The sequence below is a fragment of the Prunus avium genome, chromosome 3, assembly GCF_965620075.1.
Source record: "Prunus avium chromosome 3, drPruAviu1.hap1.1, whole genome shotgun sequence".
Lineage (NCBI taxonomy): Eukaryota > Viridiplantae > Streptophyta > Magnoliopsida > Rosales > Rosaceae > Prunus > Prunus avium.
This window is the reverse complement of record NC_142286.1, coordinates 40,899,073-40,925,302: the sequence shown is the minus strand read 5'-3', so window position 1 is coordinate 40,925,302 and position 26,230 is coordinate 40,899,073. Positions and strand designations below refer to the sequence as shown.

At 37.3% G+C, this 26,230-nt stretch overlaps 1 protein-coding gene across 5 annotated transcripts; it reads left to right on the top strand.

Moving 5' to 3' along the window:
* Nucleotides 1–1,788: 1,788 nt before the first annotated feature.
* CTF18 (P-loop containing nucleoside triphosphate hydrolases superfamily protein) lies at nucleotides 1,789–26,171 on the top strand. Of its 5 annotated transcripts, none has more exons than XR_002527887.2 (24): nucleotides 1,789–2,561; nucleotides 2,800–2,861; nucleotides 3,274–3,411; nucleotides 3,551–3,823; nucleotides 4,005–4,091; nucleotides 5,458–5,583; nucleotides 5,657–5,722; nucleotides 7,243–7,353; nucleotides 7,431–7,492; nucleotides 10,343–10,387; nucleotides 11,957–12,030; nucleotides 12,265–12,332; nucleotides 12,921–12,989; nucleotides 13,081–13,181; nucleotides 13,269–13,350; nucleotides 13,439–13,517; nucleotides 13,607–13,694; nucleotides 13,776–13,929; nucleotides 22,489–22,677; nucleotides 22,763–22,822; nucleotides 23,593–23,903; nucleotides 24,387–24,489; nucleotides 25,352–25,468; nucleotides 25,674–26,171. XR_002527887.2 is itself a non-coding variant. In XM_021967299.2 (24 exons), exons 1-23 carry the CDS (start codon nucleotides 1,847–1,849, stop codon nucleotides 25,403–25,405), a joined length of 3,117 nt encoding a protein of 1,038 aa, XP_021822991.1. In that variant the 5' UTR covers nucleotides 1,789–1,846; the 3' UTR covers nucleotides 25,406–25,419; nucleotides 25,674–26,171. The 5 variants fall into 5 exon arrangements, 3 of the variants coding, with proteins under 3 accessions (XP_021822991.1, XP_021822988.1, XP_021822989.1); XM_021967299.2 differs by having other exon boundaries at nucleotides 25,352–25,419; XM_021967296.2 differs by having other exon boundaries at nucleotides 25,352–25,434.
* Nucleotides 26,172–26,230: the final 59 nt, after the last annotated feature.

Here is a 26,230-nt window from a genome sequence, read left to right as displayed (position 1 = left end):
ATTATTCTAAAATTTTTGCAGGGATATATAAGATAACTCAAAATAGGAGCAGCTTGAGATGGGGATACGAGCTATGTGAAAAAAGGTGATCATGAAATGATGCCTACTTGCCGCAAGGCATGTTGTATGGTTTACAGAAATTCATGATTATTACAAGTAGCACTCCCTTTTCAGATGTTCGGTAAAAGCTGAGGCTTGGATTTTTATTTTTTATTTTTTGGTTACATGGCTTGGATATTTAAGAATTTTTTTTTTGGTAGACCTTACATAACTGTGAGTTTGCACTCTAAAAGTTGCTGCTTTTTTAATTTCATTTTATCCACAATTAAACTGTTTTTCACGTGCATCACTTGAGAATTCGTGGAAAAATATGTACAATTCGGGGGTCATAAACTTTATATTCCATTTAAATTTGTTATTTCAAGAATTCCAGGACATTTATGTGAGATTTTTTAAGTTAAAAGTCACACCCATTACCAAGGTATCGCTGCTACCATCACCTCATCATAACAACTGTGGTTGCTACCTCACTCCAACATTAGTTCTCCAATGCTTGTAGCATTCGAAAACTAATGTAGTAAAAAGAAAATAAATGTTTATTCCTCCTCTTTCATCATATGATCACTTCGTGGAGTTTCCTTTCCGTTTTGGTTCCTCTGATATTGTTTATCGTCATGGTTGTCGTCATTAATATGCCTCTGCTTTATTTATGAAACTCGAAACTGAAACTTACACTATTAAATATAATTTAGGAGTTTTAGATTTTGAGAATGAGAAATTATGTTGTAATTCCTAATTTTAATTCATATTGTGTTTTTCATTTGGGTTTAGGCTAAAGTAATAATTTGATGTCTGAATTTTGGTTGCTCATCACCGGATATAGTGTTCAGTAGTATAATGCCAAACAAAACAGAAGACGTTCGACAAAGAAACTACCGAACGTGTTTACTAGTGTTAAGTGATACGTGAATCATGTTTTACAAAAATCTAAAAGTTTCAACTACAACTCGAAAAGATAAAGATGGTCATGGTCATATATATATTTTTGAGTTTTCGAAGGCTATGATTTCATAATTCATTTGTGAACAACATACTTTGTGCCTCCTGCCTGCACTGCATGACAATGCAAGTGTAGAGGGGATGTAGTGTGTCGGGAGTGGGTGTAGAGAGTTGCTTTTACGAGGGTATCGAAAGGAAAATATTAGGCATACCACATTCATATGTCACATTATGTATCATTTTTTTAATACTAGATGAGAGGTGAGCGCTATTATGAGTGGCCTACATAATTATTTGAGAGGTGCTACACAATGTGGTAATGCCAAATCGAAAACTCATCTTTCATTTTCGTGGGTGGGTTATGAACAAAAGCACTTTTTGATGGAGTCTAGAATTTGTGGTTCTAAACGGGCCTAATTCGCAATAATAAGGGCCCGTTCGGTAACGTTTTAAGAGGTTATTTTCATTTTCAGAGAACAAAAATAAAGCAAAAACACGCTCGGTGGCCTAGAACAGAAAACACTGAGTATGAAAACAGAAAAAAGTTATTTTCATTCTCGTGGAAAACGTTTTCATAAAAATAACTTTACATATTATTATTTCAAATTGTACTACCAGACAGTTTTCATTGTTTTTGTTTTCTGAAGATGTTTTCTAATTAATCCACCACATTTTCATTTTCTGAAAATACAAATTTATTTTCTTGTTTTCATCCTCTAAAATGATTCTAAAAAAACATTATCCGAAAATGTTACCAGGCCTAAGCCACTTGGATATCTATAATACAGAAGCATCCTTTTGAAATTGAGGCGCTTGCAAACTTCATTCAAACGCGCCGGACATTAACATGGACATTCCCTTTCCGGAAGAGCTCGAATTGCTGGAAGCTAACTATCACCTCCCCGAAGACAGCCTACTGCTTGAAGCAGCGGAACCCTGCCCAGAAGAATTCGAAAAAGAACAACCTACCCGTTCTAAATGGCCACCGTCCACAGACCACCCGTCTTCTTCCGAAACCCAAAGCAACGCCCACAACCGTTTGCGATCATCGGGCATGGACATGGACATTCCCTTTCCCGAAGAGCTCGAGTTGCTTGAAGCCAACTATCACCTCCACGAAGACTTGCTAGACCTTGAACCAGCGGAACCCTACCAAGAAGAATACGAAAAAGAACAATCACCATCCACAGACCACCCGTCGTCATCCGAAACCCAAATCAACGGTCATAAGCGTTCTCGATCATTGGACGGTCCTTATGGGTCGATTTCCGAAAACGATGGACTGTCGGATGAGAAACGGAGCAAGATCGATGATTTGGACCGGTCCAAGAATGACGTGGATTGGCTTCAGTACTCGCCTCCACACCAGAGCGATCCTACGGTCGATGAACAAGTTGTTGATGCTGTGGAGGAGAAGGTTGTGTCAAGGTATGCGTCGGAGATCCATGGTGATTTCATTCCGGTGACGGCGCCGGGTGCTGGCGATAGGGTTTACGCGAAGATATGCAGGATAGAGAGGGTGGAACGTCCCAAGATATTGCGTGCAACAGGAAAATTTGGAGGTAGAACCAGTTTGTTTTCTTGAATACTTGGGATGCTATTCTCTAGCTGTATGTTTGCTCTCTGAGAAAGCATGGGGAAAGAAAATAAACTTTAGGGTTTAAGGCCTAAACCCTAAACTTTCCATTGCATCAAATGGTGTTTTTTTTTTTTTTTTTTTTTTTAAATTTATGAACATCAAATGGTCTATTTAAGTTGTAGTACACATTAGCTTGATTTGGAAAGTGTTACCTTTTGTAGGTCTTATTTCAGAACCTATTAAGGATCTATTGCAAAGAGTGGAGCAAGAGGCGTTTATGAAGGTATGGTACGCATTATGTTGAACATGACTTAGTGTCAAAGCTAAAGGTGGCTTAGAGTTATCTAAGTCATGGCACTTCAATCCATGTCGTATTAAAAATTCAGGTTAGATAGCTTCAATATTGTAAAGGGCACATAAATCTTATCATCTAGACATGTATAATAGTAAGTACGGAATTGACCATCTCCATTGTTGTCTTAAATTACCAAATTGAGACCAAATCAGCATTTCTTAAAATTTCTCTTATCTGCCCATGAGCCAATAGATACTCTCTCAAAACATTTGGCGAATCTATCTGACTTACAGTGAAAGCTGTATTGATATGCTACACATAATTAGAGTTGTTGAATTCCAACTAGTACTAGCAAGGATATTTGTAATTAAACTAATACCTTATTCTTTTGATGTTGAAGGCCTTGCCAGCTCGTTCTAAAAGTCAGGGTGATGTTATTCATCCTGAAACTCCAGTAGTGCATGAACAACTTTGGGTGGATAAATATGCTCCAAATTCATTTACTGAGCTTCTCAGTGATGAACTGACAAATCGTGAGGTATCTATCTTTGTTTTAATGTTTTCTCAAAACTTACTATGGGAGTTGATGCTCCAAAAGGCACATATGTTTTTGTAGTTTTTCTTCCCCAAAAGGACTTCTGTCAGCATCACTAACCTCTATATTTTTCCCATTACAGGTCCTCCTATGGTTAAAACAATGGGATCCTTGTGTTTTTGGATCTGAAATTAGGAGCACATCCGATGATGTTTTGTCTGCATTGAGACGACATTCTTCTATCACTCAACATAAAAAACTTTCTGATTCAAAGGTTCCAAGGAATAACAGAGGATCCAGATGGGATAATGGAAAATCTAAACATTTTAATGATATGAATAATGAAAATACTAATTCAAAAAGCATAAAAGAGTTGTGGAACAGGTCAAGGTCTAGTGGTCCCCCAGAAGAAAAGGTAGAATATGAATTTTTTCAGCTTAGTGATTTTTTTTCATTGTTATTTGCATTTTGTGCCTTACAACATAGAACTACCTTGCTATAGGTAGTTGTGATATCATTTCATGCTTGTATATGGTATATTAGATGCAGTTAAGTTATATTGGGCTCGTAACTTACATATTTCATGATCATTGCAGATCCTTTTACTTTGTGGCCCCCCAGGGCTTGGGAAGACTACACTTGCACATGTAGCTGCAAAGCATTGTGGGTACCGAGTGGTGGAGGTATGCCGTTTACTTCTTACCAGTGCACACCTAATCATGAGTAGTTGTGGCCACATCATTCTTTTTTTTACATCAGTCATTCAGTATCATTTGCTGTATGTATACTTAGGAGTTACTCATCTGGCTAAAATATCATTTGGGTCCTTCAAATTTTTTTTGGGTCTTGTGCTGTCTGCTAATCCAATAACGCAATATGAGGAAGAGATGAGCTTGGGCACTTGATCAGACATGGTAGCGAAGGAATTATAACCAAGGTTAAGTACTCTAGTGCCCCTAAAATTATCCTCAAATGGCACATTGCCTCTTGGAAGTCACGATGACTCACATTGCCCTCTTGACTGATATCATCAAATCTGTCAAATACTTTACTAAAAATGCTAATGTGGAACAAATGGGACCACTGTTTTGTTAAATTTATGCCCTGTGTGTACAATAAATATGTTGCACCCCCCTGCCATGACCCTTCTCTAATACACCCTTCCTCGGCCATTCATACCACCCCAACCTCCCCTGCCCAATCCCAAATCCCCAACACCTCTTTACATCTTCTTAATTCTATTATCCCTACCACCCAAAACAAACCAAAGCTTCAACATTATCTTTACCCTTAGCAATGATGATTGCTTTGTAAGTCTCTTATTTAGGTGTGGGTTTTGAAGTCGGGGTTGAACATCCTGGATCTTCATGGGGTAACGCAAGGTTGGGGATAGAGAAGAGCTCATGAAATTTTATTTTAATGTTTTTAACATATGGCATCCACCTGACATTTATTTCAGTAAAATATGGGTCTGGGTCTCGTTCAGGCCATGTTTGCGGTTTTGATGGCCTTTCCGATGGACTTAACAGTGGGGGACAAAGTGAGACACAATAAGTCGTTTAAGGGGGCAATGTGGCTCATTGTGATTTTCAGGGGTAATGTGAGATTTGACCATGGTTTAAGGGGGTACTAGAGTAATTAAGCCTTATAACTATTGGTGGCTGTGAAGGATATGGAACGTTATGCCTTTATTAGTAAGGTTGCTTGTTGGTCACACAGGCTGAGAGAGTGGGGACTCCCACCGTTTCTTCTAGCTAACATTGGTCGAGCGTTCTTGCGAAGTTGATCAATCTATCAAAGGCCGGTCAATCTAATACCGGATTCAATCAATCCAGAACGGATTAGGGATATCAACCATGAGCATGAATCACATGCTTGAGAAGGACCATTAGCTTATGTTTTTAATTGTTTCAATTAAGTCCCTTTATTTACTCAGTATACAAAAGCCTTAAATGATTTTCATGGTTCAAGGCTTTTGTATAATGGAATATTGCGTTCACTTCTCTGGCACACTAGTTATGTACTTAAGAGGATTTTCATGCTTTGTAGGTTAATGCTAGTGATGATCGATCATCATCCACAATTGGGGCTAAAATTCTTGATGTCGTTCAGATGGAGTCGGTCATAGTTGATCATAAGGAGTCCGTGAGAATTGACTCGAGGCCAAAGTGTTTGGTTGGTTCTAATTTTCAAGCTTAACCTTTTTATTGTGGGGGCACATGACTTAAATCAATTGCATTTCCTCTAGGTGATTGACGAAATAGATGGAGCTCTCGGTGATGGAAAAGGTGTCGTGGAGTTTATTCTAAAAATGGTAATGGTTACAGGTTTAAAATTTTAAATTTCTGTGTTTGAGGTATCTGGGGAATTCATTAATTTGTTTTGGTGGCTTAGTGGGTACACTTATCGATGCTTCTATTGTTCTAAATTCATTTTTTTTTATCATCTTCAAAGTTGAGAAATTAAAGAATTAAATTTCTATGGCTTAATGACCATTACTAAATAATAAGCATGAAAAGAACATGTAATTACCCCTACAGATCTGGAAAAAATGTCAAATCCTTTAATGAAATGCTTTAGGAATTGCCTTAGTAAGGTTTTTTCCTCTCTATTTCATTTCTATGATCCGTGGTGCCAGGGTTAGGGTAGTAGCATGGTAATCCATTTTTTTGTTTCAGGTTCTTTACCACAATTAATTATTTGTCTGCATATGCCATAACATTAGGATCCTTCCAGAATTGTTTGAATTGGAAACTCAATCTTTAGGATAGAAAACCCTAGCATGGTTATGACTTTACGTGCACATTTTATTTACCTTATGTATATTTAAGCAAGACCATTGAATTTCACTAATTTCATGGTTACAAGAAGTAGAATTGAGCATTGATAAATTAGGCTAGGCAATATTGGTTGTTTTACTTGTATTGTAGGTTGTAGCCTTGTGAGTGCTAACAAGTTTATTATTCTTTGTAGATGTACTGTCTTGTCTCTTTTGTGGTGTGTTTGGTTGGAAGAGAACAAGTGAAATTCTGAATCTAAGGAGAAGGAGGTGGAGTTAATTTGGGATAGGATTAAACTTTTAGCTTCCTTTGGCCCTTCCTTGCCAAACAATTTAAAGGCATCCCCTTGGTGCAATTCTCTTCATTGGGGTAGACTGCTGTATGGATTGTATCTTGAATGTAAATTAGATGATTCTGGTTTCTGCATGGTCGAGAGATGTGTGTTCTTGTTCTTAAGTTTCCGTGACCTGTTTTGTAGGCTGAGGGTAGTATCTTCTGTCATTAGTAGTTCACTTTGCTTGTACCCTTTATGTTTTAGTAATACAATTACTATGTTTCTACAAAAAAGATTACCTGTATTTGTACGTTTACAATTACTCTCTCGCTTCATCCCTCCTCACTAGACCATCTAGGGTGGTCGGAGACATTGAGAGAGAGACATTTTAAAATAATTTGTAAGGGACTAGCCTCTCGGAAAGCCCTAATGCTTGTACAAATAGGCTTTTCATACCGCACATAGTTGGATTCAATTGCTATAGTTGGAGTGGGATAGTATGAGATAAGCCTGTAGACTGTAATCAGTGGGTGAAATAAGCAATTTCTTTGACTATGTTATTTTTACTATCTTACCATTATGTAGTAAATGGTATTCTGTCTAAAGAATTAATTACTTAAGGCCATTTAAGGGATTTATGAAAATTTAACCATGAAGGCCTTTTGCTATATATTAATATTATGTAAATAATTAGTTGCTGAACTGAAATTGGTATATTAAGAATCAATTTCAGCTCACTAGTTTGTATCGTATAATTGATTTTCTTATATTTACATGCAGGTTTCTGCTGATAGGAAGTTTGATACGGAGAAGGATAATGTCAATAAAGAACTAAAATTGGGAAGGTTTTCTTCAAAAAGGGGGCGGAAAACTGCATCTTTGTCGAGGCCTGTGAGTTTCAATGGACTAATAGTTTTTTTTTTCTTTTGCGTTTTGATACTGTAATAAATTCTTTTGTTCTCATGTAGGTTATTTGCATATGTAATGACCTTTATGCCCCTGCTTTGAGACCATTGCGCCGAGTAGCAAAGTAAGTCATTCTTAGCATGAGTTAACAAATCATAGAAACCCAATTACAGAATTTGTCAGTAGATCTATTGTCAAAGCATATGCTTACTTTTGCTTCCAACCTTTATGAAAATAACTATATTTGTGATGTCTTTGAGTTCTAGTTGATCCCGATCCCAATCAATCATAGTTGTATAGTAGTCACGTGTGTTTGTTTTCCTATTAGTAGCTTGAATTTCTAATTTTGAACTGCTTGGCAAATTTGGGTTGAATGAAAACCTTGCTAAAATTTGTGATGGACAATTTGGCCTATTGCATGTCAATAGACAGTATGACAGTGATTAATCGAAGAAGTAACCTTGGAATTATTTTTCTTCCAAGTAGCCACTAAGCTTTCAAAGTTCTCCTGACTACTAGATTGAATTATTATTTGAGATATTACCTGAGAATTTTGTTTTATTACTCTGGCTAATATTTATGATAGTGCTGGTATGTGGGGAAGGTCAGAAAGACAATGGATAAAAGAGGGGTAATAAATTAACCAGGTTTCAGTTGGATTGAGATCAAGATAAAGGTACAGAGAACTATAAGAGAAGCCTTCCTGTTGATTTGAAACCAAGTGAAGAATACCATGCAAAAGAAATAAGAGAAGTTTAGCTCTGATCTGTTGCCATGATAATAAACCTGCAAAGAGGAAGAGGGACCACAAGAGAATTTGATAGTCTTACGGTAATGTCAAAAGTGAATACATGTATAATAACAAAGAATATATACAGCCCTAATCAAGTAAAAGGACTTAAAATATCCTTATGCTATATGCATTAATTTTTTTAAGTGTAAAAGGACCTAAATGGCGTAATGTACATAGCTCTAACACAAACCTCGTCTTAGTGTAGATGAATTCATATAAGTTTATGCAATTGAACGTATTGCATACATATATTATGATGTAGGACACGGGTGAATTGAGTATTTAGGTAGTTTAGCGGAAGCGAAAACAATGGAAAACAGAAAATAGAACAAAAGGGATAGGTCTGGAATCACTCCAGGGGTTTGGCTTCACACCAAGTAGTCTCCAGTCTCTGGAAAATAAACTTTTCTTTATATCTCAACAACTCAACTCCATAATGAATTACATGAGAGGGGTATTTATAGCAAACTAAAACCTAGAGACAATAGGATAGAAAATCCTTGCAAAAACAGAAATTCTAACCTAAATAAAATAGGAAACTTAAAAACCTTACTAAAATCTGGAAAACTTAGAGAACAAGTTAGAAACTAAAAAATAGCCAGATTTAAAGACCAAATTAAATGACTTCCTCTTCCATCTCTTTCTTTTGTAAACCCTAATGGGTTTGACAAAGATGTCCTCATCAATTCTCCCCAGCTGAGAAGAACTCAACTCCGGTGAGTTAGAATTGTAGTAACATTTAGGGAAATTGGAATCAATGTGCAAACATATAGACTCATCTTCTGCCTTCCCTCTGAATCCTGTAGAATCAATGAATTTTAGGAATTCCAACTGATCAGTTACACCTTTCGCACCTTTGTTGAATGTTGATTCGACCAATGGGCAACTTACTAGTGTCATCATAGGTTGAACAATCTCACTAGATTCAATCTCAGGTCCACATCGCTAGCTGGAAGTTCAAGCGCACAAACTTCTTCCTTAAGCTCACCTTGACCAGCAGCTTCTACTTGACTCTCCATGGTATTGTCTTGAAAATTTTCTCCTTGTTTAGCACTTATCAAACCATCAATGAATTGACGTTCTTGTGATTCTTTCGTCTTCGAACAAACATTGATCACGTTAAATTTATCCACATAAGTGTGCTTGGATGCTTCTAGGTTTGCAAGACGATGACCATGAGTCTGAATCGTTCTTCGGATCTAGTGTTCAAATCGGCCACTTGCTTTGTTAGAGTTTCCAACATTTGAAAAATCCGTTCATAGACCATCGTTGGTGTGTTTGTCTTACCAACCGTAGTTGGAGCCATACACTCGACATACAACGTGCAAAAAAAGAGATTTGAAAATTTCGAACCCAAGGAAAACGAAAACCAGGTTCTGATGCCAAATTTGATGTAGGACACGGGTGAATTGAATATTTAGGTAGTTTAACGGAAGTGAAAACTATGGAAAACAGAAAATAGAACAAAAGGGATAGGTCTGGAATCACTCCAGGGGTTTGGCTTCACACCAAGTAGTCTCCAATCTCTGGAAAATAAACTTTCTTTATATCTCAACAACTCAACTCCATAATGAATTACATGAGAGGGGTATTTATAGCAAACTAAAACCTAGAGATAATAGGATAAAAAATCCCTTGCAAAAACAGAAATTCTAACCTAAACAAAATGGGAAACTTAGAAATCCTACTAAAATCTGGAAAACTTAGAGAACAAGTTAGAAACTAATCGCAGGAATAAAAAATAGCCAGATTTAAAGACCAAATTAAATGACTTCCTCTTCCATCTCTTTCTTTTGTAAACCCTAATGGGTTTGACAAAGATGTCCTCATCATATTATAGTGTTTTTACCAGTTCCAAATGTAAGAGATTGGAAATTCATTTAAACATAGTTTTGCATTGGTTAGTACACAAAATGAAGCAGCATATCTTATTAATTTCACATCTTTGTCACCCCATTTACAGTAAATTCTCTTTTTTCTTTCTATCCATTTCAATGATAATGGTAACGCATGTTCTTTTTCTTTTCCTTAAATAAAAGTTTGTTTATTATAAAAAAACTGACAATGGTAGCAACTACAGAGTTTTAAATGATGGAACCTGAGTCCATACCATAATATTTAACAGTTATGTGGATTTCTTGAAGGTTTATTGGCTTGACGACACTACTTATTGTTTTATAGGGTTCATGTTTTTGTTCAACCAACAGTGAGTCGAGTGGTAAGCAGGTAACTTTGCAAAAGATAAATTTTCCCCAAAAAATTGTTTACTGGATCCATTTTCATATTTACATAATTTGATGTGATTTAGCATCTCATTATATTCATGTTTATTGTCTGTTGTGAAGAGCGATATATGGCTGAAACTTCTATCAATAATAAGTTCAAGGTGAAGAACCAATATCATCATATCGTGCAATTCTAAAGTTTGTTTTGAAACCCCAGCCAATGAAGTTCTGTAGATCTTCCTTTTCATCAATAACCTCATTTGATAGAGTATATCGTTTGATAGCGGGGTACAAAATTGTAACAGTATGACTTATCTGCATATGAATCTTACTCATCTAAGTCATCTTACAACAACCAGAAACCCCACTTCCCACCAATTGCTTTACAAATGGAAAAAGTTTTAGATCCATGGAAAGTGAATAAAATACTTTTCAAAATATCTAACACATATGGAGCATGTGGTAAGCCTGTGACTTTTTCTAATGACGACATAGTAAACTGTCAAAAGTTAGAACATGAACGTGGTGAGTGAACGATTTTGTGCCTGTGTTTGTAATTTATAATAGTTGATAATGGCATGGTCATACCAAATGTAAAAAGAATAGCAAGATATAGATATCGCAACTTATAAGCTCATTCAAAATGTCACCAAAATTTGAGTTCTCAACTCAACCATACATATAGTTTCCATAAATAATTTTCAGAACCATACTTTGAAACAGGTATGTAACAAATCTTGATTTTGTAAATTAACAAAGATTTCATAATTACAGCTGGCATAAATAAAATTTGAGATGATTTACAAAACTTTTTTCTTTTTTAATTGCAGCTAGCATGAATTGATTATTCAACATTAATCAGTATGCAAATCAATTTTTTTATTTTTGAAATGAATTTGGACTTTTTCCCTGGATTCTCTCCTTTATATTATGTTATGAAGATACACAGCTTCATGGCCCCTTACTATTTTTTTAGCTTTTAATTGTATTTGAATATGCAAAACATATGTGTGTCTGATGCATGTTTGCTCATGTCTGGGTTGTGTCCTTTTTGTACTTCCGACCACTCCATTCTCTCCTTTAGGAAGGTGGTCATCTTGTGAGATGAGTGAGGACCTCTATGAATGAGTATCTTGTGCATGTCTGAATTTATTTCAATATTGATATAATTCGTGATATATCTCTTTCTTGGAAATGAATCTTGATGTTTTCTTTATTCAGGGAAAATTAAGTATCTTAAATTAAATAACTAGGGTTTTGATTGCTCTCTGTCTTTATCATGAAATAGTAATTATGTAATGTAACGGAAAAAAATAATAAATATGCATGTACTAGCATACCATACATACATACCATGTCACAGATGCCGATACTCATATCCACGATTGGTACTATAGATATCATGTTAGTTGAAGTGCATGGTCTCTTTCAAAACAATGCCTGTTATTTGCACTTGTTTTTCATTCTGAATCTGTGGCATCACTTGATTTGATCCCATTTACTGTGTTTAAAAGTTTCATACGTTCCTATGTCACATTATTCCTCAAATTTCGTCAATGTTCTATTACAGGCTGAAATATATATGTACCAAGGAGGAAATGAAAACAAGTTCTATTGCACTTACTGCACTTGCAGGGTATACAGGTGGGTCATACATCCTTTTTTTAAGAATTCATCAATTGGGTCATTCATATTGTTAAGACCAGTTCTTTAACAGATACTCTAGATGTGTTGTTTACAAGTTTGATCCCCATTTTAAGTTCAGATTGAATTATTGTTATGAGTGAAATTTAGTTTATAATAGTTTATACTATTTTCAGAATTCCTGTCATTCTATTCAATCTATCTTTTCCACTCACTCCAGCCTTTATGTCACAGAATGTGATATACGTTCATGCTTGAACACTCTTCAGTTTCTCAACAAGAAGAAGGAAACACTCAATGCGGTAATCTTTTGTTGGCTTTCTCTAGGATGGTTTTGTTGGCTTGTGTTGCAAGTTGAGAACAGAAGGCATGACATGACTGGAAAATACGGTTAATCTTTTGTTGTTTTCAATATTTGTGACTCATTGCGTAAGGTCGACTTTATAGTTGAATAGAGGCTGACCATGTTTTCACCTCAAAAGGAATTCTCATTACTGCAGTCATTTAAGCATTCAAACAGTGGGGTTTGTGTTTCCATTTAGGTCACCTGCTTTAAGTACAAAGTTTCTGTTTGAAATTTGTGAGTATTAACCATTGTGAAAATATGCATTAAGGTTTTGAGCACTTTATCATCTTTTCTGGAGAAATAAAGTAAACATGACTTTCGGCATGATGCTAGTTCATGTCATAATCACGGATGTTTCCTAGGATTACTTCTAAACTGCCCTAATTACCATCTCATTATAGTTTAGTTGTTTTCATGGTGAATGGTGGTAGTTAATTTCAGTAGAATTTTTAATGTTAGTTTCTGTTTGAAGAAAAAAAACATTATTTTCTTTACACTGGAGTGGTTTTATACCAAGTTATTTTTCTCATGTTTTACTTTTTAGTGGGGGATTGATTCTCAAGTGGTTGGTCGAAAGGACATGTCAAGAAGTGTGTTTGATGTCTGGAAAGAGGTAAGGTACCATGGTAAAATTGGGTGATGTGTTTCTTAATTGCTGTATCCATTATATTCAGTCTTATGTTTGAATGTGCTACTCTCTTTAGATCTTCCAAAAGAGAAAAACGAAGATAGACAGAAGAACCAATAGGAGCTGTGGAATTATGTCAAATGAATTTGACTCCTTGCATTCTCTCATTTCTAACTGGTAGGTGGTAAATTGCAGCAAACATCGTATGTTCAACGGGTGTATGAAATATTTAATGTCTACCTCGCTTGCACAATAAATTTGCAGCGGTGACTATGATTTGATTGTGGATGGTCTTCATGAAAACTTTTTGCATCTCCCTTATCATGATCCAGTGATGCAAAAGACTGTAAGCCACCTGGTTTGACTATATTGATTACCTGGGATGTGCTAAAACAAGACAGTTGACGTTATACAATGCTCTCTATTCTCTGAAGGTCAAATGCTTAAATAGTCTTGGTGCCTCTGACCTTATGCACAAATATATCATGCGTACACAACATGTGCCCCTTTATGGTAAAGATATTTAACCATCTACCATTCAATGTTGTAAATCATTCCAAATACATTCTTAATTAATTCTTTCCCCATTTTCTGTTTTGCAGCTTATCTGCCAGCTATTGCGATCACCGTACATCGTTTGGTAGCCCAAGTGCAGAGACCAAATATTGAGTGGCCAAAATCTTATCATAGGTATCGATAAACCTGTTGGATTTTGAAGTAAATCATACAAATTCTTGTTTTTTACTAATCAAATCTCATTCATAAATTCAGATACCGAACAATGTTGATGGAAAAGGTTGAAAGTTTAAGGTCTTGGTACAGCACAGTTCCACCGTTTATTTCAAGACATTTGTCAATTAAGTCCTTTGTAGAAGACTCAATTTCATTCCTGTTACACATACTCTCGCCCCCAACTCTAAGGCCGGTAATATGCTTACTTTTTAGTTGCCTCCTTTTTGTTTTTTCAGGTTTACAGTTCCATATTTCTTTTTTGTGCCTGTGCATGTGTGTGATCTTTATTTTCACTTTCATATGTTAGATGCTAGCTGTTGCATATGCTACTACTTGTCATTATCTGCTAGTTCAAGTGGTTTTTGCTTTCTGTTTTGCTTATCTTTTTGAGATAGTTTGATCGAGTGTTTGTCATTTATTTCATAATAAAAGAATGTGTGATATCATTTTATTCCAATAGAATAGAACTGAGGATTTTGAATCACTTATTTTCCTCAGGGTTTTTTCTTTTATGATGATAGAAGGATTTGTTGAATTTATTTTTCCTCTGCGGAAATATGCCTTCAAGCTCTTGAGGAATAATATTAGGAGCAGATAATTACTTTAGTTTACATTTTCGTGGATTGATTCTATTTCTTTTCTAGTATATTTATCCATGCAAGTGCTTGAAAGCCAATGTTATGCTCCTTGGTCAGATGACCAAGATATTGGCAAATACCACTTGTGATCAAGAAAGAGTATCTACTGTCGCATGAAATCCATGAAAGGAATTGCTCCTCTCTAACTAAATCAAAATAGGCTAGAATGCTTCTATCAATAGAGCTTTCACATCTGCGCATAGAATCATAATTTTGCCTTTCCATTTCATTCTTACCATATCATTATCCATCTTCACACTTAATTCTAGAACTTGCCAGCTGAAAGTTTGTGAAATCTGAATTATATTCTTCCCACTGTTGGACGAAAATATATATAGAGCCAAGCTAACGTTACAATAGGAAATATATATATAAAGGAATTCCTAGTCTATAGGGATTGACAATTAATATAGTTGACTGGAGAGATATAAACAGAATTAGCTATAAAAACTGACGATGTGGAAGAGACGAGATTTGAACAAAGGAGCTAGAAACGATGTGTAGAAAGGCCCTTGGTGAGGATGTCAACGAGCTGATCAGAAGAGGAAACAAATTGAACTCGATGAGAGGCAGAGATAATGCGCTCCCGAATGAAGTGGTAATCGAGTTCAATATGTTTAGTGCGAGCATGAAACACCGAATTGGAAGCCATATAAGTTGTGCTGAGATTGTCACACAACAATAAGGTTGGTCCAAAAGGAGGAAGCGCCAACTCATGAAGGAGATGAGTGATCCATGTAGTGTCTGCACAAACATGAGCCAAAGAGCGATATTCAGCCTCAGCAGAGCAAGAAACTGCCGATTGTTTCTTAGCACACCAAGAAATAAGATTGGAATCAAGAAACACACAAAAATTAGTGGTCGAATGACGGGTATCAGGACAACCAGCCCAATCAGAATCAGAGAAACCACAAAGAGTAAGGGAGCTTAAAGATAGACGAAAGGAAAGACCAAAACCAAGAGTGCTCTTTAAATAACAAAGAATACACTTAGCAGCAACCAAGTGAAGAGAATGAGGAGCGCTCATAAACTGAGCAATATGATGAACGGCAAAGGAGATGTTGGGTTTAGTGAAAGTGATATATTGAAGGGAGCCCACAAACTGCCTATACTCAGTTGCATCAGAAAGTAACTCACCATCAAGAGAGAATAACTGACGAGATACACAAACGAGAGTACTACAAGGCTTACAATCAGTCATGGAATGTCGTTTGAGAAGATCAACATTATATTTGGTTTGTGAGAGGGGGCTAGAGGTGATAGAGGTGGCTTCAAGCCCCAAGAAATAAGAGAACGGACCCATATCAGTAAGTTCAAACACTTAGTAAGAACAAACGAGGAGATGAGAGTGGGCTGATTCCCTGTTAGAACAATATCATCAACATACAATAAGAGAACCTTAAAGTCGGAAGAACAGCGGAAGATAAATAGAGGGATCAGCACGACTCTGAACAAACCCAAGTTGGAGTAAAAAGCCACTAAGTCGATGAAACTAAGCACGAGGAGCCTGCTTGACCATAAATGGCTTTATGAAGTGGGCATACATAAGTAGGGCGAGTTGGATCAACAAACCCAGGAGGCTAAGACATAAAAATAGTAGTGTCCAAATAACCATGAAGAAATGCATTCTTCACATCCAATTGACGAAGAGGCTAACCAAAGGAAACTGCCAGAGCAAGAACAGTACGAACTGTTGTGGGCTTCACCATAGGACTAAAAGTCTCATCAAAATCAATACCAGCTTGTTGATGGAAGCCCTTAGCAACAAGGCAAGCCTTGTACCTATCAATAGACCCATTTGACTTTCGTTTAAGCGTAAATACCCAGTTACATCCAACCACATGTTGCTGAGGAGGAACAAGAACCCATGTCTGATTTTTTAGGAGCATTAAATTCAGTAACCATGGCCTCACGCCATTCAAGAAAACGAACAGCCTGCGAGAAATAAGTGGGTTCTTTGGGAGTAAGAGAAGCATGAGCCAACAAAGCACGAGGAATAGGATATCGAATGGTGTTTTCAGTGCGAACTCGAGGGCGAAGAGTACTAGCCTAGTTGCAAGTAAGCATAGGCTAATGCACCCATAACTGGCAAACCAGAATCATAAGCATACCCATCAACAGTGGGCTCGGGAGTTGTAGGAAAGGATGATGCAGAATGAGACTGCAAATCAAGAGGTAGACATGTGCAGTGCTAGTATGTCTGAATAGGGGCCACGCGTGGGGAAGACGATGCCTCTGTAGCCGGTGGCAAGGTGGGATATGGCAAAGTAGCAAGAGGGGGCACAACAGGTGAAACAGGGACTGCAACCCATTCACTGGGATGAGGCACACATTTCTGTGCAGCGAAGGGAAATCATTGCTCATCAAAGCGAACATGGCGAGATATGTAGAGACGACCAATAGTGCGATCAAGGCATTTGTACCATTTATTCTGCAAGCTGTAACTTACAAAAGCACACTCAACAGTTCTTAGTACAAGTTTGTTGGTCATATATGCACTTAAATGCAGATAATATGCACAACCAAAAACTCACAACTCAGAATATGAAGGAACTTTTTCATAAAGACGAAAATAAGGGGAAGACCAGTGAAGAGCAGGTGAAGGAAGACGATTGATGAGAAAAATAGCAGAGAAGATGACATCAACCCAATGACAAGTAGGAACCTGACTCGAGAGGAGTTCGAGACATGTTAAACAATGTGACGGTGCTTGCGTTTTGCAAGGCCATTCTATTGAGGAGTATGGAGGCAAGAAAAGTGATGATGAATTCCATAAGAGCAGAGTGCTCAAAATGTCTTGTTATCGTATTCTTTGCCACCACCACTCTGAAACTGTTTTAAGGAAGCAGAGAATTGCGTCGTAATGTGTGACAAAAAATTCTTAAAATGGGAAAGAACCTCAGACTTATGTTTCATGAAATATAACCAAGTAAACCAAGTAACATCATTAGCAAACAATAATTAATGCTTATAGCCTTTAACAAAAGAGATAGGAGATCGTCAAACATCAGAATACACTAGAGAAAAAGGAGAATTAGTACGTACTTCATTAGAATTTGTAAACTGAAGTTGTGTGGATTTACCCAAAGCACAACCTTTACAAAAAGATTTTTGGAATTTAAATTGGGAACCTTACAAGTGATTTTTGCCTTAAAAGGACATTATTTTACTAGTGGGATGACCTAAGCGATTGTGCCATATAGATGATGACTGAAGAGAAGCAGATAAACACGTAATACGAGACAGAAGAGATGGAAGCTTGTGGAAACTGTTGTTACATAGGCCCTAAAAGAGGAGAGAACCATTAAAGCGATCACAAACATAAAAATGTTGAGAATCAAAGACACACAACATTATTATCACGACAGATTGGAGGCTGATTGGCTTGAACGCCCATTCGAATTGGAGGAAGTTCATAAAGCAGTTTTTGATTGTGGCAAGGATAAATCCCCGGGCCCAGACGGTTATTCTATGAGTTTTTTCCAATCTTGCTGGGAGATGGTCAAGGGCGACCTTATGAAGGTTATGCAAGACTTTTTCCATAGTGGGATTGTGAACGAGGCTACAAATGAAACCTTCATTTGTCTCATTCCTAAAAAGGTAAATTCTGTGAAGGTTACTGACTATAGACCGATTAGTCTTGTTACGAGCCTATATAAAGTAATCTCCAAGGTTTTGGCTTCAAGACTGAGAGAGGTTCTTGGAGATACAATCTCTCAATCTCAGGGAGGTTTTGTCCAAAAGAGACAAATTCTAGATGCAGTATTAGTCGCGAATGAAGTTGTAGAGGAAGTCAAAAAACAGAGGAGAAAAGGGCTGGTGTCCAAAATAGATTTTGAGAAAGCTTATGATCATGTGGAATGGAATTTTTTAGATGATGTACAGGAAAGAAAAGGTTTTGGAGCCAAATGGAGAAGTTGGATTAAAGGATGCTTGGAATCTGTCAACTTTTCTGTCATGATCAATGGAAAACCAAGAGGAAAATTTAGGGCGTCGAGGGGAATAAGACAAGGGGACCCCCTATCACCATTCCTATTTACCTTGGTTAGTGATGTATTAAGCAAATTAATAGAAAGGGCTGCAGAAACTGACATAGTACATGGTATAGTAACTGGGCATGATCAAGTGGAAGTGTCTCACCTTCAGTTTGCAGACGATACCATTTTCCTTTTGGATGGTAAGGAAGAGTATTGGCTAAATCTGCTAGAGCTGTTGAAGTTGTTTTGTGATTTGTCCGGAATGAAGATTAATAAACCTAAAAGTAGCATCTTTGGGATTAATTTTAATACCGAAGCACTAAATAGAATGGCGGACAGGTGGGGTTGTGAGGTAGGTTGCTGGCCTATGGTGTATTTGGGTCTTCCTCTTGGAGGAAACCCAAGAACTCTTCATTTCTGGAACCCAGTAATGGACAAGGTGGAGAAAAGACTGCAAAAATGGAAGAGGGCTTGTTTATCCAAAGGTGGAAGGTTAACGCTAATCCAAGCGGTGTTGAGTAGCATTCCTTCTTATTATATGTCATTATTCAAGATGCCTATAGGAGTGGCTGCCAAATTGGAACAACTGATGCGTAATTTTTTATGGGAAGGCATAGAAGAAGGGAAGAATTGCCACTTGGTGAGGTGGGAAAGGGTGATTAGATCAAAGGAGGCAGGTGGTCTCGGAATTGGCTCTTTAAGAGAAAGAAATGAAGCCCTCAGAGCTAAGTGGTTGTGGAGATTTCCACTGGAATCCAATTCCTTATGGCATAGGATCATTAAGAGCAAGTACGGAATCGACTCCAACGGGTGGGATACTAAAAAGTTAGCTAATGTGTCATGTAGGAATCCTTGGCGAGAAATTTCAAAAGGGTATAATTCTTTCCTTCTTTGCTGCAGATTTTCTGTTGGAAATGGAGAGAAAATCAGATTCTGGGAGGACTTTTGGTTGAAAGAAGGGATACTGAAAAATTTGTTTCCTAGACTCTTTTCCTTGTCTAGGAAAACAAATCATAGCATATCCCGTTTTGTGAACACTCAAGAACTACCTCTTAATTGGGACTTTGATTTCAGAAGAAACTTGTCCGAGGCTGAAATTGCAGAAGTGGTAATACTTTTGGATATTTTGGGAAAGGTGAGATTAAGTAGCTCTAGATTGGATCGGAGATCTTGGGAGATTGAGGAGCAGGGTTTGTTTTCGTGCAAGTCTTTCAGATCTTTTCTTCTCTCTACTTCCAGGGATGTCTTTCCCCCCTTCCTCTCAATCTGGAAGGCAAAGACACCTCCGAAAATTCAATTCTTTTTGTGGCTGGCAGCAAATGGTAAGGTTAATACTTGTGACATCATTCAAAGGAGACATCCAAAGAAGTGTTTATCCCCTTCTTGGTGTGTTCTTTGTAAAATGAATGAAGAAAACATAGATCACCTGTTCATCCATTGTTCGTACTCCCTAAAATTATGGTGGAGGATGTTGGAGGTTCTTGGAGCGGAGTGGGTGACTCCTAAGGGGTGTCTTGAGTTCCTTAGTATCAAGTTCGTGGTTTTGGGGAAGGGAAAGAGAGCTGGGATCCTGCGTGACTGTCTTGTTCACGCTATATTCTGGAACATTTGGATGGAGCGCAATCGAAGAATCTTTCAGGGTCACTTAGGAATAAGGGCTGAGGAGTTATGGGATAGAGTTAAATTCTGGGCTTCTCTTTGGGCATCGGGTTCTAGGCAGTTCAAGGATTATCATTACTCTATCATCTTGAGAGACATGGCTGCTGTCTTAAGATAATGTTACCTAAAGTCTTGTTTTATTCCTATAGTTTTATCTTCAGTCATAGCTGGCTAGATTGTCTTTAGTTGTTCTGGAGTTTCCCTTTTCATTGTTTAATCGAGGTTTTTTCCTCTTGATTATCAATACAACGTTTCTATTCAAAAAATTATCACGACAGAGTTGTGCAATAGATAGAAGATTTTACGCATGGAAGGGATTGCATAAACATTGTTTAATTGGAAAGAGTTGGAGCCAATGGAGAGTGACATGTTAGGAAATAGACATCTGATCTCCATTGCCAAGGTGAACTGTCATGACCATTGTACGGGAGGCGTTGCTGGAGAAGGCTCGAATATAAACATTGTTTAATTGGAAAGAGTTGGAGCCAATGGAGAGTGACATGTTAGGAAATAGGCATCTGATCTCCATTGCCAAGGTGAACTGTATCATGACCATTGTACGGGAGGCATTGCTGGAGAAGGCTCGAATTCCCAATCATGTGAGTGCTGGCACCTATGTCAGGATGAGTGGTCTGCAGCTGTCCTGCAATCTGTAATCCAGCAAATGCAGTGTGCAAGGAGTTGGGCACATGTGGACGGGCAAACTGAGAGAGCATAGGACATGTCGGAGCAAAATGACTTAAGCCATGGCAGAGCTAACAAGAGGCAGTAGGTGCTGTACCCAAAACACCAGGAGCTGAGGAACGAGAACTAGAGTTGTTTTGACAACCATTATTCCTGTGGTTCCAATTACTGTGCCTGTTATTGTTTTGCGAACCAGAATTTGAGAAGGTCGGGAGACACCCTATGAGGTAAGCAAGGCTAACCAGCTGAGAGGAAATGGTAGGTCGACGGCGGGACTCTTGAGTCAAAAGATGAGATCGTAGAGCATTGAATCAAGAAGAGTGTCTAGGTTCTCAAGAGCTATCAACAACATCTAGTACTCATCACAAGGCCTCGAAGAACGGCGTTAACCAAGTCTGTATTAGAGACTGGTTCTTAGGGAAGCTAGCTAGTCAGAAATCAATTTGGCCTCCTCAAGATAATCTGAGATAGACCTAGTCCCATGAGAAATCTCATTAAGACGACGCCGAAGATGAGAGGAGTTGGTGGTTGACTTCTGAGTGAAGTATTTGGAGTTAAGAGACCATATGGAGGCAGAGGTTTTGCAGCCAACTACAGAAGCAAGAATGGGTTCTGACAAAGTAGCAGATAGTGTACTGACAAGAGTCTTGTCTGTGCGAACCCAATTATTATAATCGGGAGAAGAGCTGGCTGGACATAGATGAGTGCCATTAACATATTTGGATAAATCTTGTCCAATAAGAAAGGCTTCAACCTGATGATACCACAAGAGATAGTTATCGTCATTAAGCTTCACCATCACAAGGTGGGTGATGTTGGGGAGAGAATGCATGGCCATGGCAGCAACAGTTGAGGAGGCAGTAGCGGAAGAACTCATCTTAGAGACAGAGACGAGGCCGTTTAGGTGTTGTGCGACAGGCCTGAGAAGAAGAAAGAAGAGTGGCGCTGTACCCAAAGAAGAGGAGAGAAAATAGCAACCCAAGAACCCTAGGAAAGAATTTGCACTGATTCCATGAAAGTTTGTGAAATCTAAATTATCTTCTTCTCACTGTTGGAGGAAAATATATATACAACCAAGCTAACGTTACAATAGGAAATATTTATAAAGGAATTCCTAGTCTATAGGAATTGACAATTAATATAGTTGACTGGAGAGATATAAACAGTATATACATCAATTATCGATAAATCGGGGATGCTGTCTAACATCAACTATAGTTTCTCTTTTTTATCTATGATCTTGTTGTTGAAAGACATGCTGCTTGAGCTTGACATGTCCTCTGTACTTGAATTCACTTTTTGCATTAGTGGTTGTTCACTATTTTGTATGCAACTCGGATGATGATTCTACGTATAACAGTACAAGAAAAACAAAAGATAAGGACTGAACTGCATCACTGTGAAAGGAAATTCATCTGAACTCACATAGACTAGGTTGCCCCTTGGTTTTAATTCTCTCTCTCTCTCTCATCAATTCCTTTCTGTTAATAAAATATTTTGAAGAAATTTCTTGATCATGATCGCCCAAGTTAATTGTAGTTGTCTTAAAGTATGATGCGGTTTGTGGGGTAATGTCATAATTTCTCCTTCTCAAGGATTATGCCATGACAGCTCTGAGAAACATCGTACAGATCTCTTATGAGAAATGCATATGAGATCAGTCCCGTTATTCTTGTCACATATCTATTTGTTGCTCCTTTCTCTATCTGTATACAGTTTATACACTTATGAAGGGATGACAAATTCTGCTTTTGGTCATTATTGTTTATGACATAGTTCTGGTATCTTTCTCAGGTGGCATCGCACTTACTATCAGAAATGGAGAAGAATGATTTGGCTCAGTTAGTTAGCACGATGGTCTCCTATTCTATAACACATAGAAGCATGAAGTCCAATACTCTGCCTAGCAATCTCGGACATGAAGCAGCTGGTGCCTCAGCGCTCTCTTTCGATCCTCCCATTGGTGACTTTATTAATTTCAAGGTTTGAGTTGTTGGTTATAGTTGTGGGATGCGGTATGCTTCATATTATGATTCTTATTGAATATATTTTTCTCATGTTCAAACAGGGCTATATATCTGGCCATCATGTACTCGCCTTAACCATGAAAGAGGTGTTGGCACATGAGGTGAGTGATGCAATTTGTGGAAGTTTTGTTTAAGTTTGGCTGATGACATGTTCTCACCAAAGGTGTGAGCAGGCTTTTAAAGGCATGGGAATTGTTGCATTCTCCTATTTGTGTAGCATATCTTATCATGTGAATTCATTGTTGAGGTGGTAGGGCCGTTTATCAAACCCTAAACCTATTTTTCCAAACCAACTCTCTCTCTGTCCTCTCTTCCTTCACTTGTAGAAAACTCACTTCAACTGGAGCTTATGGATTTTTTAATCTAAGTAAACTTTATCTTTCAAGAATGTGATCATGTAAATCTAGTGAAGCTCATCTAAACGTATGTGTGTTGTATCTGTTTTTATACCTTGATCTTTATTTCTCCAAAACCTATTCATGTTTCTATGCTGGAAGAAAAGTATATTGTAAGATTCTAAATCGTTTAGAATATTTCATCTTTATTGTTTTAGGGGTGCAATCTAGTTTCATAAATTGTTCGGTTGTTATTAGTTTCCTTTTATGATTAAGATTGTACTCTAATTAAATGCTTCTAAAATTATGGTTAATGCATCTCATATTTGCCCTATTTTTCAACAGATTTAAAGGGAGTTTGTCATTTGTGCATTGCTAAAATTATGGTCATCATTTCTTTGTTTTTTCTTTGATTCTAAAAGAAAAGTATTTTGTCTTTCTTCTGTATGCAAATTTCTGTTGTTGAAAGTTACTGCACTTTTTAGTCATTTCCAGACAATTTTCTTTCCCTTAAACTTCTAATCAATTTGTGTTAGGTTGAAAAGCAAAGGATCTTGCAAGTAAGCACTGGAAGATCTGCTCATTCGACAGTTGGATGCAACAAGGAAAACCAAGATCTTTTAGGGACAGAAATTAGTAGTTTACAATCTGCCAGAGCTGATCATGCAGGTGCAGGTGCTTTAAATGCTGGAAACTCAGAAAACATGTCAAATGGAAGGCAGCCAAGTCCCAGTACTTCTAGTGTTTCATTGAACTTGGGTTCTGCTAAAATTACCAAAGCCAGTACGAAATTAAATTCTCCTGGATGTATGAGGTCTCCTAATGGTTCCTCCAGTTTCTTTGACAGGTAATACCTCTCTCTCTCTCTCTCTCTCTCTCTCTCACCACTACCAGTCAGTATTCTTTTTCCTTTTTCATTATCACTTGTTATTGTTACCTATCTTCAGTAATCATTAAAGTTAGGTTTTGAAGTGAGACCTAATTCATACTGTGGAACAAGTGCCTTATTTTTCGTCCTCCTGCTCGTGCTTGATGGTAGGCTAAATGGTTTTATATAAACAAGTGCCTTATTCATACGGTGGGCTAAATGGCAGTGCTGCTGTCAGTGATGATACATTATGTCAATAATGGTTTTACCCCTTTTGGAAAGTTCTCCTTGAATATTGCCGATAAAAATTCGTAACTAAGGGCTTGTTCATGGAAGAGATTCTTTTTTGGATTTTAGTGGTGAAAAGTGAAACCTTATGCATGGCCTCTTAATGCATGGTTGTCATATATCCTAGTAGTCATTTCTTTTTGTTCTGATCCCTCTTGTACAATTGAAAATCAGGTTTAGAAAGCTGAGTACAGGTTCTCAGAATACTGATGATTCTGTGCAGAAGGAAGCAACGTCAGAGAGAGATTTGCGTCCACTAGTTTTTAAATTTAATGAGGTGCAAAATCATTTACAGTTCTTTTTCATTATTTTGATGCCAAATTGCAGATTGTTAAATTCGTAGATCCATATACCTAAAATACAGATTGAGTGGTTGCTTGCTTTCACATGTATGATGCACTAAACTGACCCCAGCTCAATTTAATCTAGAGGAAGATTATTTGCAGTCGCAAGATCCCCTTTGTTACAGTAACATTGGGGTTGTAAGTACCACATGCAATTGTGTCTAATGTTACATAGTGTGAGCATTTAACTGATGTTCGATTCTTCTTTTCCTCTGTTGTGTTTTAGGTTCTTTTTTCTGTTTTTTTTTTATTCCCATGACTACCTTAAACTTTTTCCCAAACTTCAGTCGTTTTTGTTGATCTGGATAGACTAGCATCTACGATTGGCACCCCATACTCTGATTCTGGAAATAAATGACAAGGCATGGTATATCACACTGTCCAAATAGTCTACTTAAGCAATATCATGTAGTTTTTAAGGGTACATGCTACATGCACTATAATTATGGCATTCTATTAGTACCATGCAAAGGGAGTTTACCAACTGAACAAGCTGATTTATACCCTTTTTAATTGCACTTTTACGACATGTTATATATGCGTACCCGGTACCCCATTTAGTCTATCACTAAACTAATCTATTACATGTGGAGGCTTTGGAGTCAGAATATTCCTCCAATCTTTTTTTCTCGAATTTAATCAAAGATATATTAATTGCCTACCATTTTTTCCACACGACAGTACATCTTTAACTTGCTGGGTGCCAAAGTATCAAAGCAAACATATGACATAATTTGTTTAGTTTTGGTGTAATAGAACATATTGACCGAATTTTTCCTCTCCTGCACCATACAGGGTTTTACAAATGCAGTTAAAAGGCCAGTTCGCATTCGTGAATTTCTGCTGTGATGATTTTGGCTCTTGTACGCAGTATGGTGGTACATGTTCTCGCATGTATTTTCTTTGTTATGAGTAATTCTCCCATGTTTACCTCCTCCTTTTTTCATATGGAATGATGCCTTTGTTCTGCAACACAGAATCACACTAGGTGATTCCAGGAGGTTCTATTTGGGCACTGAGTTAAATGCTTAAGCTATTACTGAATATATCTTGCTTGTTTCTTTCTTTGGCGCTATAACTTTGCTTTTCGTTCTCATCTTTCTTTTTCAACTTTCAGTTTCTGAAGGGAACACCTACATGCCGTTTGAGGCCTCTTTCAAAGTTCCATCAGACATTGAGGCTCGTCTCAACTAATTGTGCTTTATCTACTGGATAAGGACGGATCTTGCGCCTGCTAATGAATTTTAGCATTTTAGTCACGGAAATGTCAGACTTAAAAGGAACGAATTTCATAGATCTTCACCAGTTCACTAAAAAGCCTTAATGTTGTGGAAAATGGAATTACTGGCTTTAGGGTTTAGCACCTTTTGAAAAGCTTATAGATGTATTCTCATTTGTAGAAACTGTCAATAGACAAGTTGTCATTTTCTTACGTGTTATTAGGAAGAGTAGAGATGTCATTTTCCTAAATGTTCAAAACAATTATGTGGTTCTACAAAGCGTCAAATTGACACTTTGATTTCTTGCAACAGAAAACTATTATGGCTCGTTTGATACACAGATTAATACTATGTGGATTAATATTTCCCGTATAATATTATGTATTAGACAGTCAGTACTCTTATGTATGCAAATTTCTGCTGTGGAAAGTTACTGCACTTTCAACAGCAGCAA